The sequence below is a fragment of the Passer montanus genome, unplaced genomic scaffold (assembly GCF_014805655.1).
Source record: "Passer montanus isolate IOZ18808 unplaced genomic scaffold, ASM1480565v1 scaffold5, whole genome shotgun sequence".
Classification (NCBI taxonomy): Eukaryota; Metazoa; Chordata; class Aves; order Passeriformes; family Passeridae; genus Passer; species Passer montanus.
In genome coordinates this window covers 2,972,687-2,993,167 of record NW_024369929.1, presented here as the reverse complement: position 1 = coordinate 2,993,167, position 20,481 = coordinate 2,972,687, and the positions used below count along the sequence as shown (strand labels likewise).

At 41.4% G+C, this 20,481-nt stretch overlaps 1 protein-coding gene across 4 annotated transcripts in view; it reads right to left on the bottom strand.

Moving 5' to 3' along the window:
* Positions 1-567: 567 nt before the first annotated feature.
* The window catches only part of OTUD7A (OTU deubiquitinase 7A), a 96,416-nt gene continuing 76,502 nt past the window's right edge, over positions 568-20,481 (bottom strand). For 3 of the 4 annotated variants that reach the window (XM_039723220.1, XM_039723218.1, XM_039723219.1), the window contains exons 10-17: positions 17,917-18,018; positions 16,474-16,601; positions 15,639-15,751; positions 10,105-10,232; positions 8,433-8,582; positions 4,193-4,307; positions 3,864-3,948; positions 568-2,107 (exon numbers count right to left, since the gene is read on the bottom strand). In XM_039723220.1, coding sequence (XP_039579154.1) covers positions 674-2,107; positions 3,864-3,948; positions 4,193-4,307; positions 8,433-8,582; positions 10,105-10,232; positions 15,639-15,751; positions 16,474-16,601; positions 17,917-18,018 — 2,255 coding nt within the window. In that variant the 3' untranslated portion in view covers positions 568-673. The remainder of the gene's footprint in view (positions 2,108-3,863; positions 3,949-4,192; positions 4,308-8,432; positions 8,583-10,104; positions 10,233-15,638; positions 15,752-16,473; positions 16,602-17,916; positions 18,019-20,481) is intronic. The other variant, XM_039723221.1, reaches the window with a different exon arrangement.

The following is a 20,481-nucleotide window of genomic DNA, read 5'->3' as shown; positions in this document are numbered from 1 at the left end:
AAAAGTGGCTCAAATCTACTTTTCTTTCAATGAAAATTTAGAAATAATTGGCAAGAACTTAAAATTAAAATTAAGATGACCAACAGCCCTCATGAATTCAGACCTTTCACTCTCATTTTTCCAGAATCATTCCATTTCAGACTGAAATATACAAACGTTAGTAGCAACGCAATATGCTGCCATGTTAAAAATGTGCAGTATGCAAAATCACTACCCTCTTGAAAAAAAAGGCTATGAAAAATTTAGGTTTTACTGAGGAAAAAATACTCTATAGCTATATCATTTCAAATGTCTGCAAGGCAGATACTACCCTACAACAACACCACATCTTCACTAGTATGACGTTCCCCTATCATTCTACTACCTGAGTGATGTCAGTGTAAATTCAGGCACCATTAGTAAATTTTTGACCAAACATATACACAGCACTGACAAAGGAGTAAACAACCCTTCAGCTTACCAGTACATGTAAAAAAGACACTGACAAAATGGAAAATAATATCTTTTTATGATAAATTATTCCTATTATTTCCTCATTGCCCCAGAAAAGCGAAGAGCTAGACACTATTTACTCATCAATCCTTTATTCCTTAAGGATTCCTTTTACTGCAATCCAACACTGTTTACTTTGTAAGTAAGAAAATGGTAAAACTAAGTAGTCATGGAAGAATCCTCAATGCCTGTGTCCCTTGCTGTCCCTCTCCCTGCGCTTTAACTCCTCTTTGTAGCAGTAGGAACAGTAATTTTCAGTCTCAGGACGACCATAAAAGGAACAGTTCTCCTTCTTACAGCGGTTCTGCTGGATGGAATATATTGGGCAAACTGTGCTTCTGCCTTGGTTTTTGTCGTTGTTCAGCCAGCTCTGAGGAGCATCCTCGTCAGCGTACTCCAAGCAGTCTCTGATGTCCCCGGTGTTGAAGCCGTTTGTGTAGGTCTGGGACTTGTGTTCGGCCGGCCTGGCGTAGCTCAGCGACTCCACCGTGTTCACCGTGCGCATGCCGGGCAGCCGCGCGGGGCTGTAGCTCTGCGAGGACAGCGACCTGTTCTGCTGCGGGTACGTGGCACAGGTTTTCAGGGTGCCAACCACTGGCTTGTAGGTATCATCCTGGAAGCTCGATGGCTTGGAGTTGACGTCATGCAAATGGATGACACTTTGCCTTTGAACGGGGGGGGTATGGCTATAGTGGGCAGACACCGGGATGGGGCCGCTCTTCTTGGCGCTGTTGCTGGGTGAAGAAAAGGACCCAGGGGTGGGACTAGTGCGGTCTTTAAATTTTAAAACCAGTTGGGTTGTATGGCTTTGAGGTAAGACGGGTGATGCCCTATCCTGAGGAGATGGTTCTAATTTTTCTTTTGAAAATGCCTCTGTCTCCATTTTCCTACTGGAGGAGCCATTCAGCGCAGCCTTTTTCTCAGCTTCCTTTCTTTTCTGTTCCTGTTCGGCATTGAAGCGCTCCTGGGCACTGGTCAGGTAATAGCCGATCATCTCCTCGTGGAACTGATGCCTGTGACTGGTCAAAAGAAGGCCAGCAAAAATAAACTTTCGTTCACCCTGCATGGCAGCTCTCAAAATATTTAGGCTGAGTTTCACGTCTGTGCTGTACTTCCATGGGTCAGACTGCTTGTCAGAGAAGGGTTTAGTGTTCACCTTTTCAGTGGGGGAGCTGCTGGCTCTGTCAGTCGGAGATGGAGTGGTCTTTTCAGACGGAGACGTGCTCGCAGACTGTCCAGATTCCTCTTTGCTCCCTTTGCGAGACTTGGACTTCTTCTCTTTGACTTTCTCTACTGTGTCACCATTTTTTCCGTTCCCTGAATTAGCTCTGCTCATCTTCCCGTGCACCAGACCTCCAAGACCACCCATGTTCTTTTTCAGTTTAATTCCCAGGGTTTTACTGAGGCTTCCTATTTTATTGGCAACTGAATCCGTCCTGGTTTTGTCTTTATCTTTCCTTTGTTTGTCCTTTTCTTTTTCTTTACCGTTTTTGCCATTATTGCCATTGGAATTACTACAGATGGAATCTCTGTCTGAGTCCATGGAGTCAGCCAGAGACTGCACGTCTTCTCCAGCGGAAGCTGTAGGGGATTCTGGTTGAGCCAAAGGGGCCTGCTATGGAAAAGGAATTACAATTAGATACAGCAAAATCCATTTCATACAGGAGCTGGTGCAAAAATACCCACCCCAAATTCAATACAGATTTTGACACTGATTTTAAATACATTTTTAAATTTATGCACTGACATTTTTTACTGGTTTCATCACTAAATAAAGCTTTTCTGGCTGTGCTTACTATGTATTTTGCTTGTTCCTACAGTAGCTTTTGGCTCATTTCAGACACATTTGTAGAAGAGAGGTCAGTCACTCAGATGCTCTGTGAAAGTCAGTGCCTGAGTCATGGGGGAAGCGAGTTCCCTCCTGCCCTGGTGAGCCAGGACAGGGAAAATCAGCAGTGCAGGCTGTCCTGTCCCTCAGCCCATGGGAAAGGAGCTGGGGAGGATGCGATGGAGGGTGAATGAGCTGCTGCTGAAAGCTGTGAGGAGCATACAGCACACAAACCTGTGTGCAGCAGTATTTCAAAACTGATTATGTTCAAAACCCAGCTTATTTAAATTGACTTTTTATTTATTTAGGTCTCTGGTGCATGAAAACTAAAGGTTCGATGCACCAGAGCTAAACATGTAATCTGAAATATCAGACATTAAACTCAAGCAAGTAGGCTGAGGAATACAATGATGTGTATTCATGTTTATTGGAAAGGCAATGCAGATAAAACTGGTCATAAGTCTGAGATCCACTTTATATTTTAAGTAACATGATGAAATACCTTCCTTGAAAATGCAATAACATGGATCCTAGGGTAGTTTAAAACAGGACTCTTCAGGTACTGCTGCATAACAGCCTTGCTTTCAGCACCATGAAGCTGAAATCTGCTAGAGAAATCTGAAACATTCAACTGACTACCAGGACATGGGGAGGGGTAAGCTCCGTACATCTATATACTTCTGGTATAGAAATACCTGCCTCCCATTGTCCCTGGGTACTTATATGTCCTCTCTCCCAGGAGCCCTGAGCACCCCAGCACTCAGCTGGGAGCAGAGGGGAAAGTGCTGCAGTGACCTGACCATGCTCATGAAGCAAATGTGAGCATTTGGGAGGTAACCCAGGTTCCACAGGGCTCACCACTTACAGCTGCAGGACCATTTTGACTCCTTTTTCTGATGTGGTAGCTACTACTACAGAAAAATGGATTTTTCCCCTCTTGCAGCTTGTTAAAATACTTTCTCCTTTTGTGTTCTGTTTCTCTGTTCAAACCCCATCTGTTTAGGCTGTCTAAATCACCTCCATCCTCTCCTAGCAACCTTTTGCTTCCAGCCCAACCCCTCCACCTATTCAATGCAATTTGCAGAGAAATTTCAGTGCCAGCTGGGCAGGGTTCTAAAACAGCTCTCTGGAAGAGGCAAGCTCCAGTTCAGTGCCAGTCTGTGGCCTTTTGTCAGCCACTCTAAACTGGGAGCTGTCCACAAGTGCACATGCACTCTCAGAAAGAAGTTGGTGACCTAATGGTGGCATCAGGAGAGCGAGACAAAGTTCTGAGAAAACAATGGTGAGAAAAGGTTTTTTTAAATTACACAAACAACTGAAATTTATACCAGAAAAAATAAGGTAGAAGACACATTTCATCAAAAAATATACAAGCAACAGTGTTATTAAAACAAATAACCAGAAAAATCTGTAAGCCTGATTGGCGTCAGTGAGCCATGAGTGACTGTCCCTGCTGCCAGGACACTGAGGTGTCTGCAGGCAGCCTGTCCTGCTGTGCCTTGCATCTCCCATGCTGTGGGACCAAGGGGGAAGCTGACCTTACCCGTGTCTCAGAGGGGATGCGGATCCAGGTTACATTCATGTAGCTGTGCAGAAGATTAAGCTTTGCTTCAAGGGACAGAATCAAACTAAAGAAAAAAAGAAGGGAACAAGCAGTCAAAAAGCTTGAAAGAAAAAGCAATACTTCATAACAGGGGAAGATGTAACAGCAGCCTGATTGTGACTGTCAGCTGAAGAACCCCCCCATGTCATCTGCCATGTAAGCAGAGCACATGAACCAAGCCCTCACTGTTAGCAGTTCTCCCAGTACTGCACCCAGGCACAGCTCAAGGCATTTTACTGCTTAACACCAAAGTTACAGAAAGGTCTTACTTGGCCAGTCTGGTGTTATCATTGTCATCTTTTCCCCACTCCCAGTCTTTCCCAGGATCGACCGCAAAGTGCAAAGGCAGTAACTTGTGTTCAGAGTCAGTCAGGGGGATCACCGCTGAAGCAGAGAAGAAACAAGGATTGGGGTGGGGGAAACAAAAATGACAAAAAGAAGAAAAGACTCAGCTGTGAAAAGCAGAATCACTGCTGCAGAACTGCCTCACTTTGTGCTGCAGAATTGCCTCATCCAGAGCACCACAAATGATTTATACTGAGCTCCATTTGCCTGTTTTCGTGTTTGTGCAATAAAAGAGGGAGAGGTTAATACACTGATTGCTCCTGGAGTGAATGACAGTCACCTGTGGAGGAGGGGAGACCTCTGGAGAGAGCACATGGCCATTTTACTGTACAATCAACATTTCCTGGAGACAGAGCCATTAGAACAGCAGAAAGCAATAAAATGTTGCAATATTCCTGCCTCTCAGAATCAGAGATTCACATGTCTGTTAATTATTTTGCCTTTTTAGTTTAGTACCTTTGTACTGTCAAAGAAATAAAAATATATTTATATCAACATTAAGAAAGCAAGAGGAAGCTACAGTGATTTTAGATTTACACTGGATTAACATAATTGAAGAGCAGAGATCAACATGTATATGGGTTAAGAGGTCAGTTTGAGGCCACTGAGTGAGTGCAGTGCAAAGGCCATTATTGTTCTTACAGCCCAGCACTGCTGCCCAGCAGTTTTGCTCTTCTGCTCTTTCCCCTCTCTGCTCAGGCTCTGCCCTAATGACTCTGCCTCTTCTTTATACTCAGCATGCAGGGACCACACTCAGATGTCACAGAGTGTCTATCATTCATCACCAGGAAGAGACTAAGGCATAAAGCAATGTCAGTTTTAATTAAAGCCACTGATTCGCTTCCATTTGATTAGGAAAACATATAAAAGCTGTTGAGGGCCTGGGTAGGATCCTCAGCATGGTGCAGGTCACTGCTGCTCCTCTGACAGCTAACCAGGGCATTTACCTTTGTGCACCAGAGCTCTTCAGGACTTGCCTTGAGTATTCATTCCAGACAATCCAAGGGCAAAGAAACCCGGAGAAGCCACCCGAACATGGTGGCGCTCAGTTACTGAACCCTGACTGCCCCAGGGGCTCTGTGCTGTCTGTAACCCCAGCGTTCCTCTCCACGCTGCCCCGGCGCTCAGTTACTGAACCCTGACTGCCCCAGGGGCTCTGTGCTGTCTGTAACCCTTTCTGTCAGGACACGCAGCGTTCCTCTCCACGCTGCTCCCGGGCTCGCGGGGCTGCCCAGAACGGCCCAAAGCGCCCCAAACCCCGCGGGCGCCGCCCCCTGCCGGCCGCGCTCGGCCCCGCACGGCGGGACTGGAGCTCCCCGCAAAAACTGCGGGGCACACAGCACACACTGCACTGCGGCGTCCTGGGGCACCGGGACATTGCGAATGTGCACTGTGTGACAGATGAACGCACTGCTGACACTTCTGGTGTAATAGGAGGGCTCAGCCTAAAGCATTCAATGAAATTATTGCAACACAGAGGCTGGAATAACTGAGAAAACAATTAACTGAACGTGTTTCACAAGGAAAATGCATATTCTGCCAATTAACTGAGTTACCAGGAGACACTGGCTGGACTGACATCTGTCCTCCACCATTTAAAGCAAGAAGGCAACTTAGGAAAGAGTAATGTTGTAAATTTACAACACAGCAGTTCCCTTCTGGTAGCACCTGGTTTTACAGGTACAGTCTGGTAAAAAACTGTGAATGTAATCCTAGGACAGGTGGTGATGGAAAGCTTGGAGCAAAGAACCACCAGAGAGTTGAAGCAGTCTCTTTTTGGGATAGAAACTTCAAAGAGTAAATGTGACTTTCTTCTCTATGGGCAGCTTGAAATTAACTAAATTTCACATAGTTAAATAAATATTTTGGTTTATAAAGAAATTTGAAAATAATCCTTTTTAAAGCTTGCTATTTCTACTGATACTGAAAATACCTATTAAAAATGCTTAGAGATACTCCATTTTATTAAAATACAAAGTTAAGCACAAAACAAAGCTTAGAGCTGATTGTCTGTAGCATGTCACTGTTGTCCCAACTCCTGTGCACATTCTGAGTGTCACAAATGCGTTCATGGAGTTGAGTGCTGACTGTATCCCCATTCTAAGGTATAGTCTGAGACTGGTGTGAAGCATTGCTGTTTTCATGGAAAATAAACCTGCCGAAGTGAGGGACTTTGAAAATTCTGTCTTCACTGCAAGAGATTTTCTCTCTCAGGAAATTTTGTTGGATAGTTGGGGTTTAATGTAACATTTCCCCAAGTTCCTGATAGAAAAGTATTTTTTTTGTCACAGCTGCCAGCAGAGTCCATCCCATTCATTTCTAAAGCAAACCCCACAGACTGCAGCACCTCCCTGACACCCAGCAGGGTCTGCAGCTGTGGTTGGTGTTGGCCCCACTTGGCTGTGGCTCTCTAGCTGGAACTACACTTCTCCAAGCACAGCCCACCAGCCCTAATTCCAGCAGAAGGGATAAGTGACAAGCAACAGCCGCTGGCTGGTCCACAGGAGTGTGACACACACAGTGAGGACTCTGCTGCCATTCCCTGGCTGGGGGTGCTGCTGCCTTCTGTGCTGTGAAGGAAGTCACAGCACTTCCCAGCTCTCATCCTCATGCCTCAAGTGCCACTATTCATCTAAAAAGAACAACACTAACTCTTTCTGAACATGCCAGTACAATAAAATGCTGACACAGAAACTGACATGGTGCTGTTCAAGACCACTGCCACACCTCTCACTGTGTTACTCGGACTGAGCACGGCAGCATGGAAAGCTCCAGTGCCAAGGGAGCAATCTCAGGACAGACAGAGACCTAGTCTGTGTTTTCCATAAACAAAGACACACAAGATCTGCATCAGTACAGCCTGCATTAATATAAAAGTATTTACCCATTTTTAATCAGACACTGGATTTCAAAGAGGGCCCCTGGCGACCATCAGAATGCCAGGGGCTGTGTGCTGTGTGTAATAAGAAGTGTCAAAATGTGTCTTAAATCCTCTCCAGACAAGGGGATATTAGCATGTTTTCTCTTTACATCTATTTATAGTAGTGTTTTGAATGTTCTGATACAGGACTCTGTGCCAAAGCAGAACTTCAAGCATTCACATCAGTATTTATCTGACCACACACACTTCTCAAACGCAGACATAACTGTCTGCTCCACTACAGAGCTCAGCAGCTGCTTATGTTTGTGTGTATGTACCTGCAGTAGTTCAGACACCTCCAGATGCTGCTCCTGACATTTGGTTAGAGCATAAATACTACAAGTTATGAATGGCCTGGCTCTCCAGGATGCTGTTTTAAAGAAGGTGCAGCTCTAAGCTGCATTCTGATAGCTCAAAATCTGCCCACATGCTGAGGCCCCTGTGCCATTGCTGCTGACACTTGACAACTGTGGCTCTCTCTCCCTTGTCATGTGCCAAAACTGCCAGAGCTGCTCTGCTGACAAGGTGCAAACCCCAGGCACTCCTGGAGCATCCCTGTGCCCATTTCCCTCCTGTCACATGGAGACAACAGCAATGCTGTGGTTGCTGCTGGACTGCTGCAGTCTCCAACAGCAACTGGCTTGGCAGCTACAGCATTCCCTTCATCCCAAAATAAATGCCAAATGCTCTCTGCTCCTCTACACAACTGAAGCTTGTGCATTCAAGGCCCTGAAGTAAGAGAGGTACAATCAGGTCACACAAAACAAACACCACTTTGATTCACCAACCCTTGTAATTAACCTGGATGAACTTCTACATGAAAGTCAATATTTAATGTTTCTGATGCTGTCCTGGATATCTGGTACAGGTTTCTTTCCCAGCACCTCTCCTGTGGGAGTACAGGTATAGGAAGATCCTACAGAAAAACAGCTGCTAACCTCAAGAAGGACATTTAATGTTATTGTAACATTACTGCTCTTTTAAGACCTGGGGTACTGAAGGCAGAGAGATGTGCCTGAGATAAATGAGGCTCCTGTCTGCTGATATTATTCCAGTTGTTAGAAAGGAAGAAATGGACTGTGCCATTGTCTTGTGATTAAGCCACTCAGATTCCTAAACATGCAGCAATAAAACTTAATGAGCACTGTTTCCTTTCTGACAGATAAATACATCTACAGGTAAAAGAAAATACTGTGTGCACTGTATTCAATATATATACCGGTGTTGCTGTGTTTAAAGCATACCTTGTTCTCTCTGTTGGTCTTTTTGTTCCATGGAGACAAGAGCAGAGAAATGGGCCTGGTCATAGGCCAGCACAAGAGGTGAGCAATGGCATCTGTTTGGCAGAACTTCAAGTGGCAAATAAATTCCTCCAAATGGTATCGGTGCAAACGCTGCAGAGAAAAAAGAGATTTTTACAACTATATGAAAAAACAGGCAAGAGTTGTATAAACAATTGTGCTGCAATATCATCAGAGCTCCAGGAGAGCAGCTTAAAGTGGGGTAATCAATGCAGAAAACAGTCACAACAACAGGTAAAATTTCATTATAAAATGTCAGGAAATATACAAAGAACCATGAGGAAGATCTTCTGCTCTTACATAATTTTTCTTGCTCTAATTGTTTATTGGTAAAGATATTATGGTCTTGTAACAAAATCTTGAGGATTCTCATGCATGTAAGCAGAGTTGTACCTTCCTGTAATACTTCTAGGCCGAGTTATTTTCTAATAACTGTCAGTAAATACACTGTCAGGCCTTTCGGTAACACGCTCTGCTTGTGCCTTTCATTGACAGATTTCCATAAAAAAAATTACAAACATGTTTATAGTCCACACATTGTATATATCTGAATATTATATGTATATATGATAAAGTTAAGGAAAGACTAAAAAAAATCCTACAAGTAGAATTTGAATGGGATGCTCCATCTGGAGGCGCAAAATTTTCCTTTGAAAGATTTTACACTTGTTTATACATATAATTATGGGAAACAGCAAGTTTGGGCAGGAAAACTCTCTCAGTGTTTTTGCTTCCAATTATTTTTCCTTTTGCTACAAAAATATTGCTGAAATATTTGCAAGATGAGCTCCCCTCATGAACCCCTCATTCTGGCTGTGACCAATCACTGCACTGTCTTTCAGGCGTGTTTCTCAATAACTTACAGAATCATCTACAACCATTACTTCTAGTTCATAATTTGCAATGGAAACTGAAATGATGCAGTATTTTCCTGCGGAAGTAAATTTCTGTAAACTCCATCCCTCTTTAACATCCTCTTTTAATCAGCCAAACATCCCCCTTTAATTAAGTAACACCCTATAATGAATTAGAATTCTGCTAGTTCCTGTTAGAAAGTGAGCTGAATTTAATGCTCTGAGTCCTTCTCTGACAGGGTTGAACTGGCTCTACATATTGACCTACCTAACATTTCTGTGTTCACACAGGCAAACTGAATAAAACATTTTGGAAGCTTTTGAATGAGAGGCTGCAAAGGAGTCATTAGAAACAAAAATCTGAGATACACCCATTTAAAATTCAATTTTTCAAAGTCAGATTAGATTGATTTCTGCTGAGTTTTAAGGGGCACCTAACAAACATGTCAAAATTAGACCTTTATTCACTTAGACCAGTCAGAAATGTATTGTGTTCTTTAATTTGGTGGTTATTTAAGTAAATAGGGAATATCTAGGATATTCCAGCAAGGGTTGTGTAATTATCCTGTATTTTTTTTTTACTTTTATCTAATAGAAATGGATTGAGTATCATTCTGTGTTTTCTGGGGTTTTTTTCCTTTCAGAAAAAGGCAGCAGCTCTGCCATGAGCACTGGTATGTTACAGCTGGGTCTTTTGCTGGTATCAGTTTACAATGGATTTGATTTACAGAGGTGCACGGATCCCTAATTAGAGCTCTTACCTTCTCCCCCTGAGTCTCGTAACATTGTGTCTGCTACTACAACAATCGGTCTTCTCAAGATGTGGGCTAAGACAAAAACATGGAATTCTTCCAAGCTTTCATAAACTGGATCTTCTGCATTGTCCACCCTGGAAAAAACAGCATTTATGAACACAGACTTTATGAACCAGCTTGAACCAACCATGAGACTTTGGTGGATCAGCACACCCCAGCAGCTCTTTCTCTTCACTGTCCCTGATATCCCCACTCCTCTGAAACCCATTTCAATCACTGAAGTAGGTAAAAAGAAATGGAAAGGAAAATGCGCTTTTGTAAATAAAATAATAGCAGCATTTAAAAGTAAAAAAAGTTTTCCAACTAGTATCACTATGCTTTAGATCAGCCCCAAAATCTTCCAGGAGCTGGAAATGCCCAGCACCTTTAGAAGCCAACCTAGAATGTCAATTTTCTACCAAAGAGGTCATTCTTTTATCTGGACTGCAAGAATAAATCTGGTAGCCCCCACTTCTCTAGCTGACCATTTCCAAGGAGTTCTATGACTGCATAAACAATTTAATACATTTTTTGTTTCAGTTACTCCCTTTCCATTTTCCCAGTTAAATGTCATTAATGTCAGAACCACATTTCAAAGCTTTGCCTCTGCCTGGAAAACAAAAACAAACTAGATGGAAGAAGACTGAAAAATGGGAGGGTTGTGGGAAGCAGACAAAAATGAAGATGATAATTCACAGGAGGCAGCTCCTGTCTTCTTCCTGCCAGGTGTGCAGGGAACCTCCAAAACTGACTGCTGTTAATTTTCTGTGTATGTGAAGAACAGTAACAGAGCAGAAGTGCCTGGACACTGCTCCAGAGTGTGTGGGACAAACACATCAACCTCTCAGAGGTCTCACAGCATCCAGCCCTTCCCTGGAACATCACTTTAAAATCCTTCATCCCAGCCTAGGAGCACAGCAGGGTAGAAATGATCCTGGGGCAGGACATTCACTGGTCAAGCAGTGACACCTCTCCTTCCCTGCATCCCTCCTCCTGCTACCCACACTCATCAGGAAATTGTTCCTGATGTTCAAACCAAATTCCCCATTTTGCAATTTCTTCCCCGTTCCTTACTGAACTCTTCTCCACAGCTGGCTGCAACAGCTTTTCAGCATTTGCAGTCCATTCTGTCACCTGAGAGCAATCTGTCAGCCAAAAGCAACTCAGGGGAATCATGTTATTGGCAAGACAATATGCCAGAAAGATTTCCAGCTATCTTCTCACATTAGTATTTCCAGCCTATCAGTCCTAATTTTTTCCTTCAAATCCTCTAATTATTCCTCATCTCCTAGTTAATGAGGTTTTTCGAAGTGAAAGGCGTATTCTAGATACAGCTGTTATCAGAGAGATCTCTATCCCTTTGATCAGCTGATGCCATGCCTGACTGCACAAACTCCAAAATTCCACTGGGCTTTTTTCCTCTTCAGTATCACATCCCCATGTTGCTTGATTCACTATCTCTGCTCATATTCACACATTTCAAACCCTTCTCTGCTATTACACATTCCACTGCTCACTGCCACAGGATCAGAGAGGCTGAGGTCACAAGGGAGCTCTAGGGAACTCCTTATTCAGCCCCTGCTCCATCAGGGCCACCCAGAGCCCTGCACTGTGTCCAGACAGCCTCTGGGAACCCCCAAGGAGAGAGAGTTCACAGCCTCTCTGGGAAACCTCTTCAATGCTCAATTTTCTACCATCACTGCCACTTGTTCATGTGGCCTGTTTCATATTATTTCAGTGCCACTTGCTGAGGATTCAGTATGAATTTTCCTAAAGATTAATGAGAATGATAAATCATCATTAACAAGTATCCATAGCAACCTGCCACATCCTTTGATCCAATGATCATTCCACTTTTTTTCAGAGATCTTTTACGTACACTGGCTACATGACCATGAAAATTGTGGACAGAATAATTTTGTCAATAAAACATAGAACCAAAGAAAATTTAAGAAATTAATTCTTCTGTACATGTAAAGCTAACTTTAAATAATGAAATCCACTTATATAAGAATATGCAAATCTGCATTGCAGAATCCTGCTCAACCACTCTGACTAAATAAATTATCTTTATTCTAAGAGCAAATTACTAATAAAAAGAAAAACAAATAAAAACCTCAGTCTGACCTACAGGACCACTGGTACCTCCAGTCCAAACACAGCAGACATGGTCTCAGCACCCCAAAGAGATTACCTCTCTTATAGAAAATCCAATTTGTACTGTAGCCAGGAATGAAAGAAGACCTCTTTCAAAAAGCTGGAAGGGAAAAGTCACCTACCCTGCTGTTCTACCTGGCTGGCTGCTGCTCTCTCACCTGTAAATTCTGAGCAATTCTGTTCTCATGTCCTTGGATTTCCTGCTAACTGCTCCCTATAGTAACATTGCTTTCCTTCCCCACACACAGCTCCAGATTTTCAGTCAAACAAACTCTAACAGCTCTTCTGAGTTTAGGACTCATTTTGGGATTCACACAGAGCAAGAGACCAATGCCCTCGGACAGCTGGGACACACTGAAATAACATGACAGGGATAAAGTTCTTCAACCTGGTGATTTGCCAGAAGCAGACCAGAATGATAGCTGAGTTCAGGGCTCAGTTTGCCTCCATTCCATTTCTGACACCTTTCTTTTCCTGCTTAGTTCCCAAATGAAAACCAGCAGAAACCACAGCTGCAGCTGTAGGTGTAGGAACCTCTCCTTTGATTTCCTTACAGTGTTTGTCAGCAATGGGCTTCAATTCAAACACAGGAAATTGCACAGTAGTGGAACATTCTCTTTCATTCTTCAAGGAAAAAAAGGTATATTGAATTGACTAAAGGAAAGGAAACACAGAATGTGAATGCTTTAGGTCCCATATTTGAATCACCACAGCAATTTGGCTGTGCTTGGCTTCAGTACTTTATGTGAACTGAAAATAGGCCAGATAAAGAGGTATTAGCCTTTAGAAACTACAGCTAATAATCAATAAATATGTTATAATGAACCATTTCTATCTGCACCCTACAATTGCTGCACATACTGAACAGTTTAAAAGAAATAGCACTTCTGTAACAGACACCAGATCAAATAAAAATAATTTTAGGGCAATATCTTGTTAAGTGGTCTAAACTACCTTCTGTACAAGGTGAGGGTCTTGCATGGCTGCAGGAGTTGTGTATGAAGAGCTGTTTGTTGAAGCACCCTGAATACCAAGCCAAGAAAACAAAACCTTAGGACACTTGCATTTGAGAGGTACTTCCTGTTTAAATGTTCTGGGTTTCTGCCTCAAACTCAATTCCAATGACCTACAGGAAGACTACAGCAGTATTCCCTTCCCTTCTGACACTTGCATTTGAGAGGTACTTCCTGTTTAAATGTTCTGGGTTTCTGCCTCAAACTCAATTCCAATGACCTACAGGAAGATTACAGCAGTATTCCCTCCCCTTCTTCCCCATTTTAAGTCCCTTGAACTTATTAATAAGACAATGCCAACAGCACAGACACACCTGGGAGGTGACAATAAGTACAATTATCATCCACTTCCAGGGTCTGTATGAGCTCAAACCACAACAGCACCTGGGTTTTCAACAGTCATATTCACTCTACAGGAGAACAGGCTGACTGACAATTGCTCAGTGAAGGAAGGGGATGAAATTTTCTTTTGAGCAGGATGGCAATAGTTAGGTTCTTAACAAAAACCAGGGTACCAGTCATTTTCCTTTTTTTCATTGCAGTTCCTTCAATTCAGTGCCCCTGCTTTTGCTTGTAAATGGAGATAAATGAAGCAATTATGTTAATCTAGAATTAATTTTTTACATTTACAGGAAGATGTGCAAATCTGTTTCAAAACAAGAATCTGCTTGCTCTGCTTTACATGCTGGAAATAAGAACTTAATAACCAGGTTTTTATGTGTTTCCTTTTTCTCTTTTTCCAATTTCCCAGCCTCAGAATGACAGTGTCACAAAGGAGAACTCTTTGAAAATTTAGCAACAATTGCTGATCTCCTTTGCATGTAGCTCACTCTGAAAAATAACTGAGAGAAATTTGCAGGTGAATGAGGCAGCACAATTCCAGCCTTAGGTTTGTCACTGAATTCTTTTGAAGCAGATACAACTTCTGATGCTTTAGCTAATTCTGACACCAAAGGAAAATGTCTCATCTACGGTTCAAAGACTGATGTGCAAGCTTGCTTAATATAGCAACTAACTAGAGGACATAATATACCCCATCTCAAAAATACTATTTTGATATTCCTTTTCCTTGTCAAGGGCCCTACTTTGAACATGGGCTCATTAAACTAAAAAAATAATTCATTCTGCCACACTCATTCTGTCTTTGGAATGAATGTAAAGAGAAGTATACATTCAAATCTTTAATAGTATAAGGATTTCTTGCCTGATCCATCTTTCACTATTTCAAATGAAAAATTAACTGTTGGCTATTTGTATTTACTTTATTTTGATTGAAAAAAGTTAAATGCAAACCATGAAGAGAAGGTTATTTATGTACTACCTATACCCTGTGTAGGTACCTGAGAACTGAAGGTTGACTGCCTGGCAAAGAACATTTGAGGGCATCTCTGACTAGAAGGTACTGAAAATATGTGGTACATGGAAGATACAAAATGAAACAGAACAAGTCAGAGAAAATTTGGGCTGAATGACCAGATTTAATAGAAATATGAACTGAACTGCATTAGAAAACTGAAATGTATCAACAGGAAAATATGTACAAACATAAGAAACAAACTAGAGATTAAAATGGAAATACTTAAATACTTTTTTTTTCACTTCAGAATAGAAGAAAATGAGACACACTGTGGCTGACAATTTTCTAAGCAAAGTTCTCCTGAATTCCTAGAATTACCTATCCTTAACATCACAAGGTTAAAGGGAAAATAAAATATTCTTTCAGAGGCCAAAGAATATTTTCTACAAACTTTGTTACTCACATTGTGCTGTATGCTTTATTTTGTCAATGTGTTTATCACCACACATTATTGTCTCCAAGGGAAACAGTAGGTAGAGAAAATTATGCACTGAGGAAATACTAAATATTTTTAGTGATAAACACTAGACACAAAAACTAAAGCTTCTGCATTCTGAAGGCTGGTCAATAATCCTATCCTTTGGGGATAACTGCACTGAAAGCAAGGGATGGTTTATAACAGTGGCTATTTAAAGCAGATTCTATATATGGGTCAGGGGTATTTGAATATTGTAGATACTGTTTCATCCCAAATCTTTTCACAAATATATTCCTGAAAAAAACCTAAATGATACTGACAACATGCTTGTTCCACAAGAAAAACAATTAGGATTTATTACATGCAGACTCTTTGGGATATAAAGTAACCTCAGGTTAAAGATCCCACACAATGGGATATTTAGATAATTCTGCCGTGCCAAAACAGTACAACAGCTGCAAAGGCAGGTTGGTGGTGCTATGAGCACCTTCACCCAGCTGTGCTGTGCTGTTTTCCTACCGAGAGCAAGGCTGGGATTGTCACGGGGTGAGCTTACCCCCCTCCAGTGCCCCCGTTCTTGCTGAAGTGCGTGCGCGGCTCGCTCGACGCCAGCTTGAGCAGCTCGTTCCACTCGCGCTCCCACTCCTCCTCCGTGTATACCAAACCTGACTATGGGGCACAAGGAGATGCTGTCACCACTCTGCTGACTCACAGTGCAGGCAGAGCTCTGTACAGTGTTTACAACTCACCTGAGCTTCACACATGACTCAGTTCAGTATCTTGGACCATTAATAGTTCAACATTTCTACTCAGGTTAAAGAATATTAATTTATGTAAAAGATCTAAAATACAACTGTAGAGTTAGCATATTCACTTATTTGCCTTCAGGATTACTCCTAAAACTGGCTTTTCTAGCCACTGCTTAGACATAGACACATCTTCAGGAAATAGTTACATGCTGAAGGTACAGCTTTTAATCAAAAATCAAATCAAATTTACAGATTATTTTTAGTTACAACACTTCCACTCAATATTTGGTCACAGCTCTAAAAATTCTAATTCAAGATTCTGGGAAATCTTTCCTAAATGGAGTTCTCTCTCTTTAGTGAATTTCATCCACTCACTTTTAAATGCTTTTGATAGCTAAATTACACATTTATTTTTCTACATGTTCCAAATGCAACTTTTAGGCACAAAACTCTGCATAGTTATATCCACAAAGCTACAAACACATTTGCATTCTGGTATGAAAATTTCAAATACAAGTATCTCTTTCCCCAAACAAAATGGCAGCACAAGGAATTTGATAGCAATTAAAACTTTCACAGCACACTTAAGAATGTTTGTAACCCTAAATGGTATTAACAAGGCTGTCTTTGGGCCATACAGACCTCTTTATTCTGCTGAGTCTGTTGCCATCTCCATCTTCTTTTCAGTGCTTCCCTTTCAGCTCCACTTCTCATCATAGTATAGAGGGCTTTCCGTAACACAAGGTCCCGGTCGTGAAATCCCCACATCCCTAAGGCAGCACAAGACATCCACTTTTAAAGAAGCTACAGTGAAAGAGAAATAGCTAATACATAATTGAAGATTCTCCCTGGCTAATAATTCACCCACTATTTTTAAGATTTCCAAAAGAAAGAGTCATTGCAAATAAGCTAATGAGCAACAGGAGTTTTAACACATTTTAAACTTTGATTAGGAACAACCAAGGATATGAGCTGGTTCAGTGTTTGCTTGCAGGCAACTCCAGCTTTGCTGCAAACCACGGAATATTCAGTGCTCAGGTTGGTTTTAGCTGCAGTTGCCAGCAGGCACAAGGATGTTAATGAGCACTGCAGGCACCCCTTGGAATCACAGACGGTGCCGGCCCCCAAAGGCTCCAGCTCTTACACAGCAGGAAATTTCCTCTGGTTTCAAAATGAAGAGAAAAGCATTCAAGATGATAGAAAGTCTAAAAATACCACCAGCCACAGGCTTTCAAGTTCATTTTAAGATAATGAAACATCTTTATATGGTTGGGAACAGTAATCTACACCAAAAGAAAGCAGAGCTGTCCCCAGTCCCGGGCCTAGAGACAGCCATGTTTCAGTCATTAAATTGTCAGCTCCCGAGTTCAGGTCAAAATACTCCAAACATTTACAGTAATTAACATACAAAATTAAGTAGACAAAGATAAAAGCATCCTTGGAAATAGAAAAACGTTTTTCTTGCTACATCTTTCAACAAGAGAAGTCTCTTCAAAATATTAAAAATCCCCATGTTTTTAAAGAGTCACTCTTCGAAGTACCTCTGGTGGAAGATTTTAGCAGTAGCAAAAAATCTAACTTTCCTCATAAATAGGTTAGGATGTAGAAAGCACAAAGACCTTCGGCTTCACAGCTTTCTGTGATTTGCAGAAAGGCTTAAAAAATCTTGTGTAAACAATTAATTCATCAATTGGAAATTATTTCAATTCACCCCAAATGCTGTTTCACATATGCTTAAACCCTACAAGGAACTAACAGAGATTGACAGTGCATTCTTGAAACAGCACAGAACTGCTGGAAGAAAATCAAGAGAATTAACTAATTTCCTTGCGCACAATAAGGACAATCCAACAGAAGCACCTGGAATTTGCCTGTTCCAGACCTGTTAGGCTGGGAACAAAAAAAATATAAGGAAAATACAGATCCCTGGTGTTTGTGATACATGCGTTTGGATACCGTTCCAGTTATACTTTTATATCCTGAGAAACCTTTTCCTTTCCTGCTTTAGGGAAACAACACTACAGTGAAATGTGAAGAGCAGTGAGTATTTCTGGCAGGAGGTTTCCTGCCCAGACTGCCCCTTACCTAGAGAGGCAGCATGCAGGAGGCAGTTTCCATCACCCGTTGTGGCCAGGGGCAGCAGGCGCTTGCAGCTGGTGCACACCGTGGACCACCAATTGAGGCGTCCTGGAAAGGAAACAGGGGTCACAGGGGGAGAGGAACCTGGAACAGGAGCTGTGCTCTGGGCAGGTAAACACAGAGCAGCACGGGGAACCATGAGCACCCTCTTTACCAAATAAGCTTAAATGTAATGTTAGAAGTCAAAACTGAGAAGATTAGAAATGAGGCAGATAAACTATTCTCCACATGGATCTAGAAAAGAAAAGAGCACCTTTAATTAATTAGCATCTTCCAGTCTCATATGCTGCATCCAGTGATGGATTTCCAAGGAGTTTATTGCCTTAATACCATTATGAGTCTTGCTGTCAGTTCCTAAACATAATCAACATTGGCCTCACACACACACGACAGATTACATTAAGGTAATAAAGGAATTTTTCTTTTGTCTACAGACAAAAGCAATATGTATGTGGTAATCAACATATGTTACTATAAGGTAAGTTTATTAAGTAAATTATTTCAATCAGATGTATTGCTTCAACAGCTGATTCTTCTTTCATTTCCCATAGTGTAAATCATTATTAGATCTACTAAAACCAACAGCTACACTACCAGAGAATTAAAATGACACCAAAGCATAGCCCGAGGTGTAGTATAGAATGTGGTCTTTCTCTTTTGGGAATACTTACAGAATCACTTATCCATCATTGCAATGGGAAGCATGTTTTACAGATTATAAACCAGAGACAGGTTCTGGAAAAGCCTGGCAAAAGGATACCTATTCCATGAAGAAATAAGTCATAAAGACTATCACTGCCCAAGCCCAACTAAAAGTAGGTAATTCCTGGCACACAGGTTGCCATGTGGTAGCAAACTGGAGTGTTAAGTCTTGGTTAAAAGGTCATGGGAGCACTTCTAATAGAAAGCAAACAAATGGGGGTAATTGTGTAGCATCTCTGGGGATGAGGAAGAGCAGATGATTAACAGGGATGAGTAGAGCTGGTACATTTCCCAAGACTTGCAGGTCTGTGGGTAATGCACAAGTGAATAATTGAATGAATAATGCAATAGGCAGACTTTTTCTCCCCCAGTTTCTTGACTGGGAAGCTGGGAATAAATAGCATCTATATATATGTACAGGCAGTCTTGCACTTAAGGTTAAACCCCAAAACAGGAGGTAGTTCAAACAACAAATAAGTGCCTCTCCATTAATAAGTTTTCATTACAAAATCATAGTGAAGTTTATTTGTAACTACAGATAATACACATTAGGGGAAAATAGTGTAGCAATATTTATTATGCACCCCAGTAATTTGTTCTGGGTACTAAGAACAATGAAATTAAATTGCAATTGGTCCAAATGGGTTAAGAGTACCACACTGTAAAGATGCACAGCAGATCAATAAGCACATCTGGTAATCCTCAAATGATTTTAGCAGCTGCACTACACCTCAGACTAAGCTTACCAAATTCTAAATTAAATATGCACTAAAGAAGCTTAATTTAAAGCACTATTAGACAGCCTTTGGAAAGAACAAGATCATTTTTAGCAACTCCTGCATCTGTGAAATAACAACTTGCCACCTGTTTTTAGCAGAATGTTTTGGTGGGATCGTATTCAGCAATAAATTACACCAAGGTGCTGTGTGTAAAGCCTAGTTAGAATACCTAAAAACAGACCTTAGGTAGGATTTCAGGAAATAATGAGTGACACTGCTTTGCAGATTACCATCTATTGGTAAGAAATGCCAAAGTCTGGTGTTTATGAATCTTTTGAGTAACAGAAGATTTTTATAAAAGTGATCTTTCATCAAGTGCATCCTGCAAAAAGCGTCTGGGGCTTGGTTAACATCACAAAGCTTATGGCTGACTGAAAAAATAGCAGCTATGTGTTTATTATTGGATTATAACAAAAAAGTGGTGCGTTTTCATTTTCCAAATCCAGCAGTTATAGTGGGTCCTTTTAGGGAAAAGCCAGGAAAATTAAGCTTAGGTGAAAATTGAGATCAAACATCTCCACAATTTTGGTGGATTGGTTTGGGAGACATGAAGCCCAGGCTTAACAGCATATTACTGTTTACAGTTCTTGGACTTTCATACAGTATACTTGTACCATTTGTATTGAATTATATTTGTCCACTGCAGTAGAATTGTTTCTCTTTCAGTTAAAAACACTGTGTTAGTCCAGCCACTCCTCTGCCTGTACTGTTTTTTAAAACACACTACTTCAGTACCGCAGAACTTTTCATAACATCTCTTTTTGTGTCAACCCACACATTAACAACACACAGGGGAGCACATGTCTATAATGAAAATCAACTTGCTGCAGCAAAATATTTAGAATTATAAAATTGCTTCCACACAGACTTCATTTAATATTATCAGTACCTCGAGCTATCCTCTGTTGAAGAAGCACAGCAATTCCTGCCAGAGCTTAGTCTGCCCATTACTCAGGAGCTGACCTCATTCCAATTCTGGCAATAATCAACAGCTGAGTTTACAAGATGGACAAAACCTCAACACGTTTTT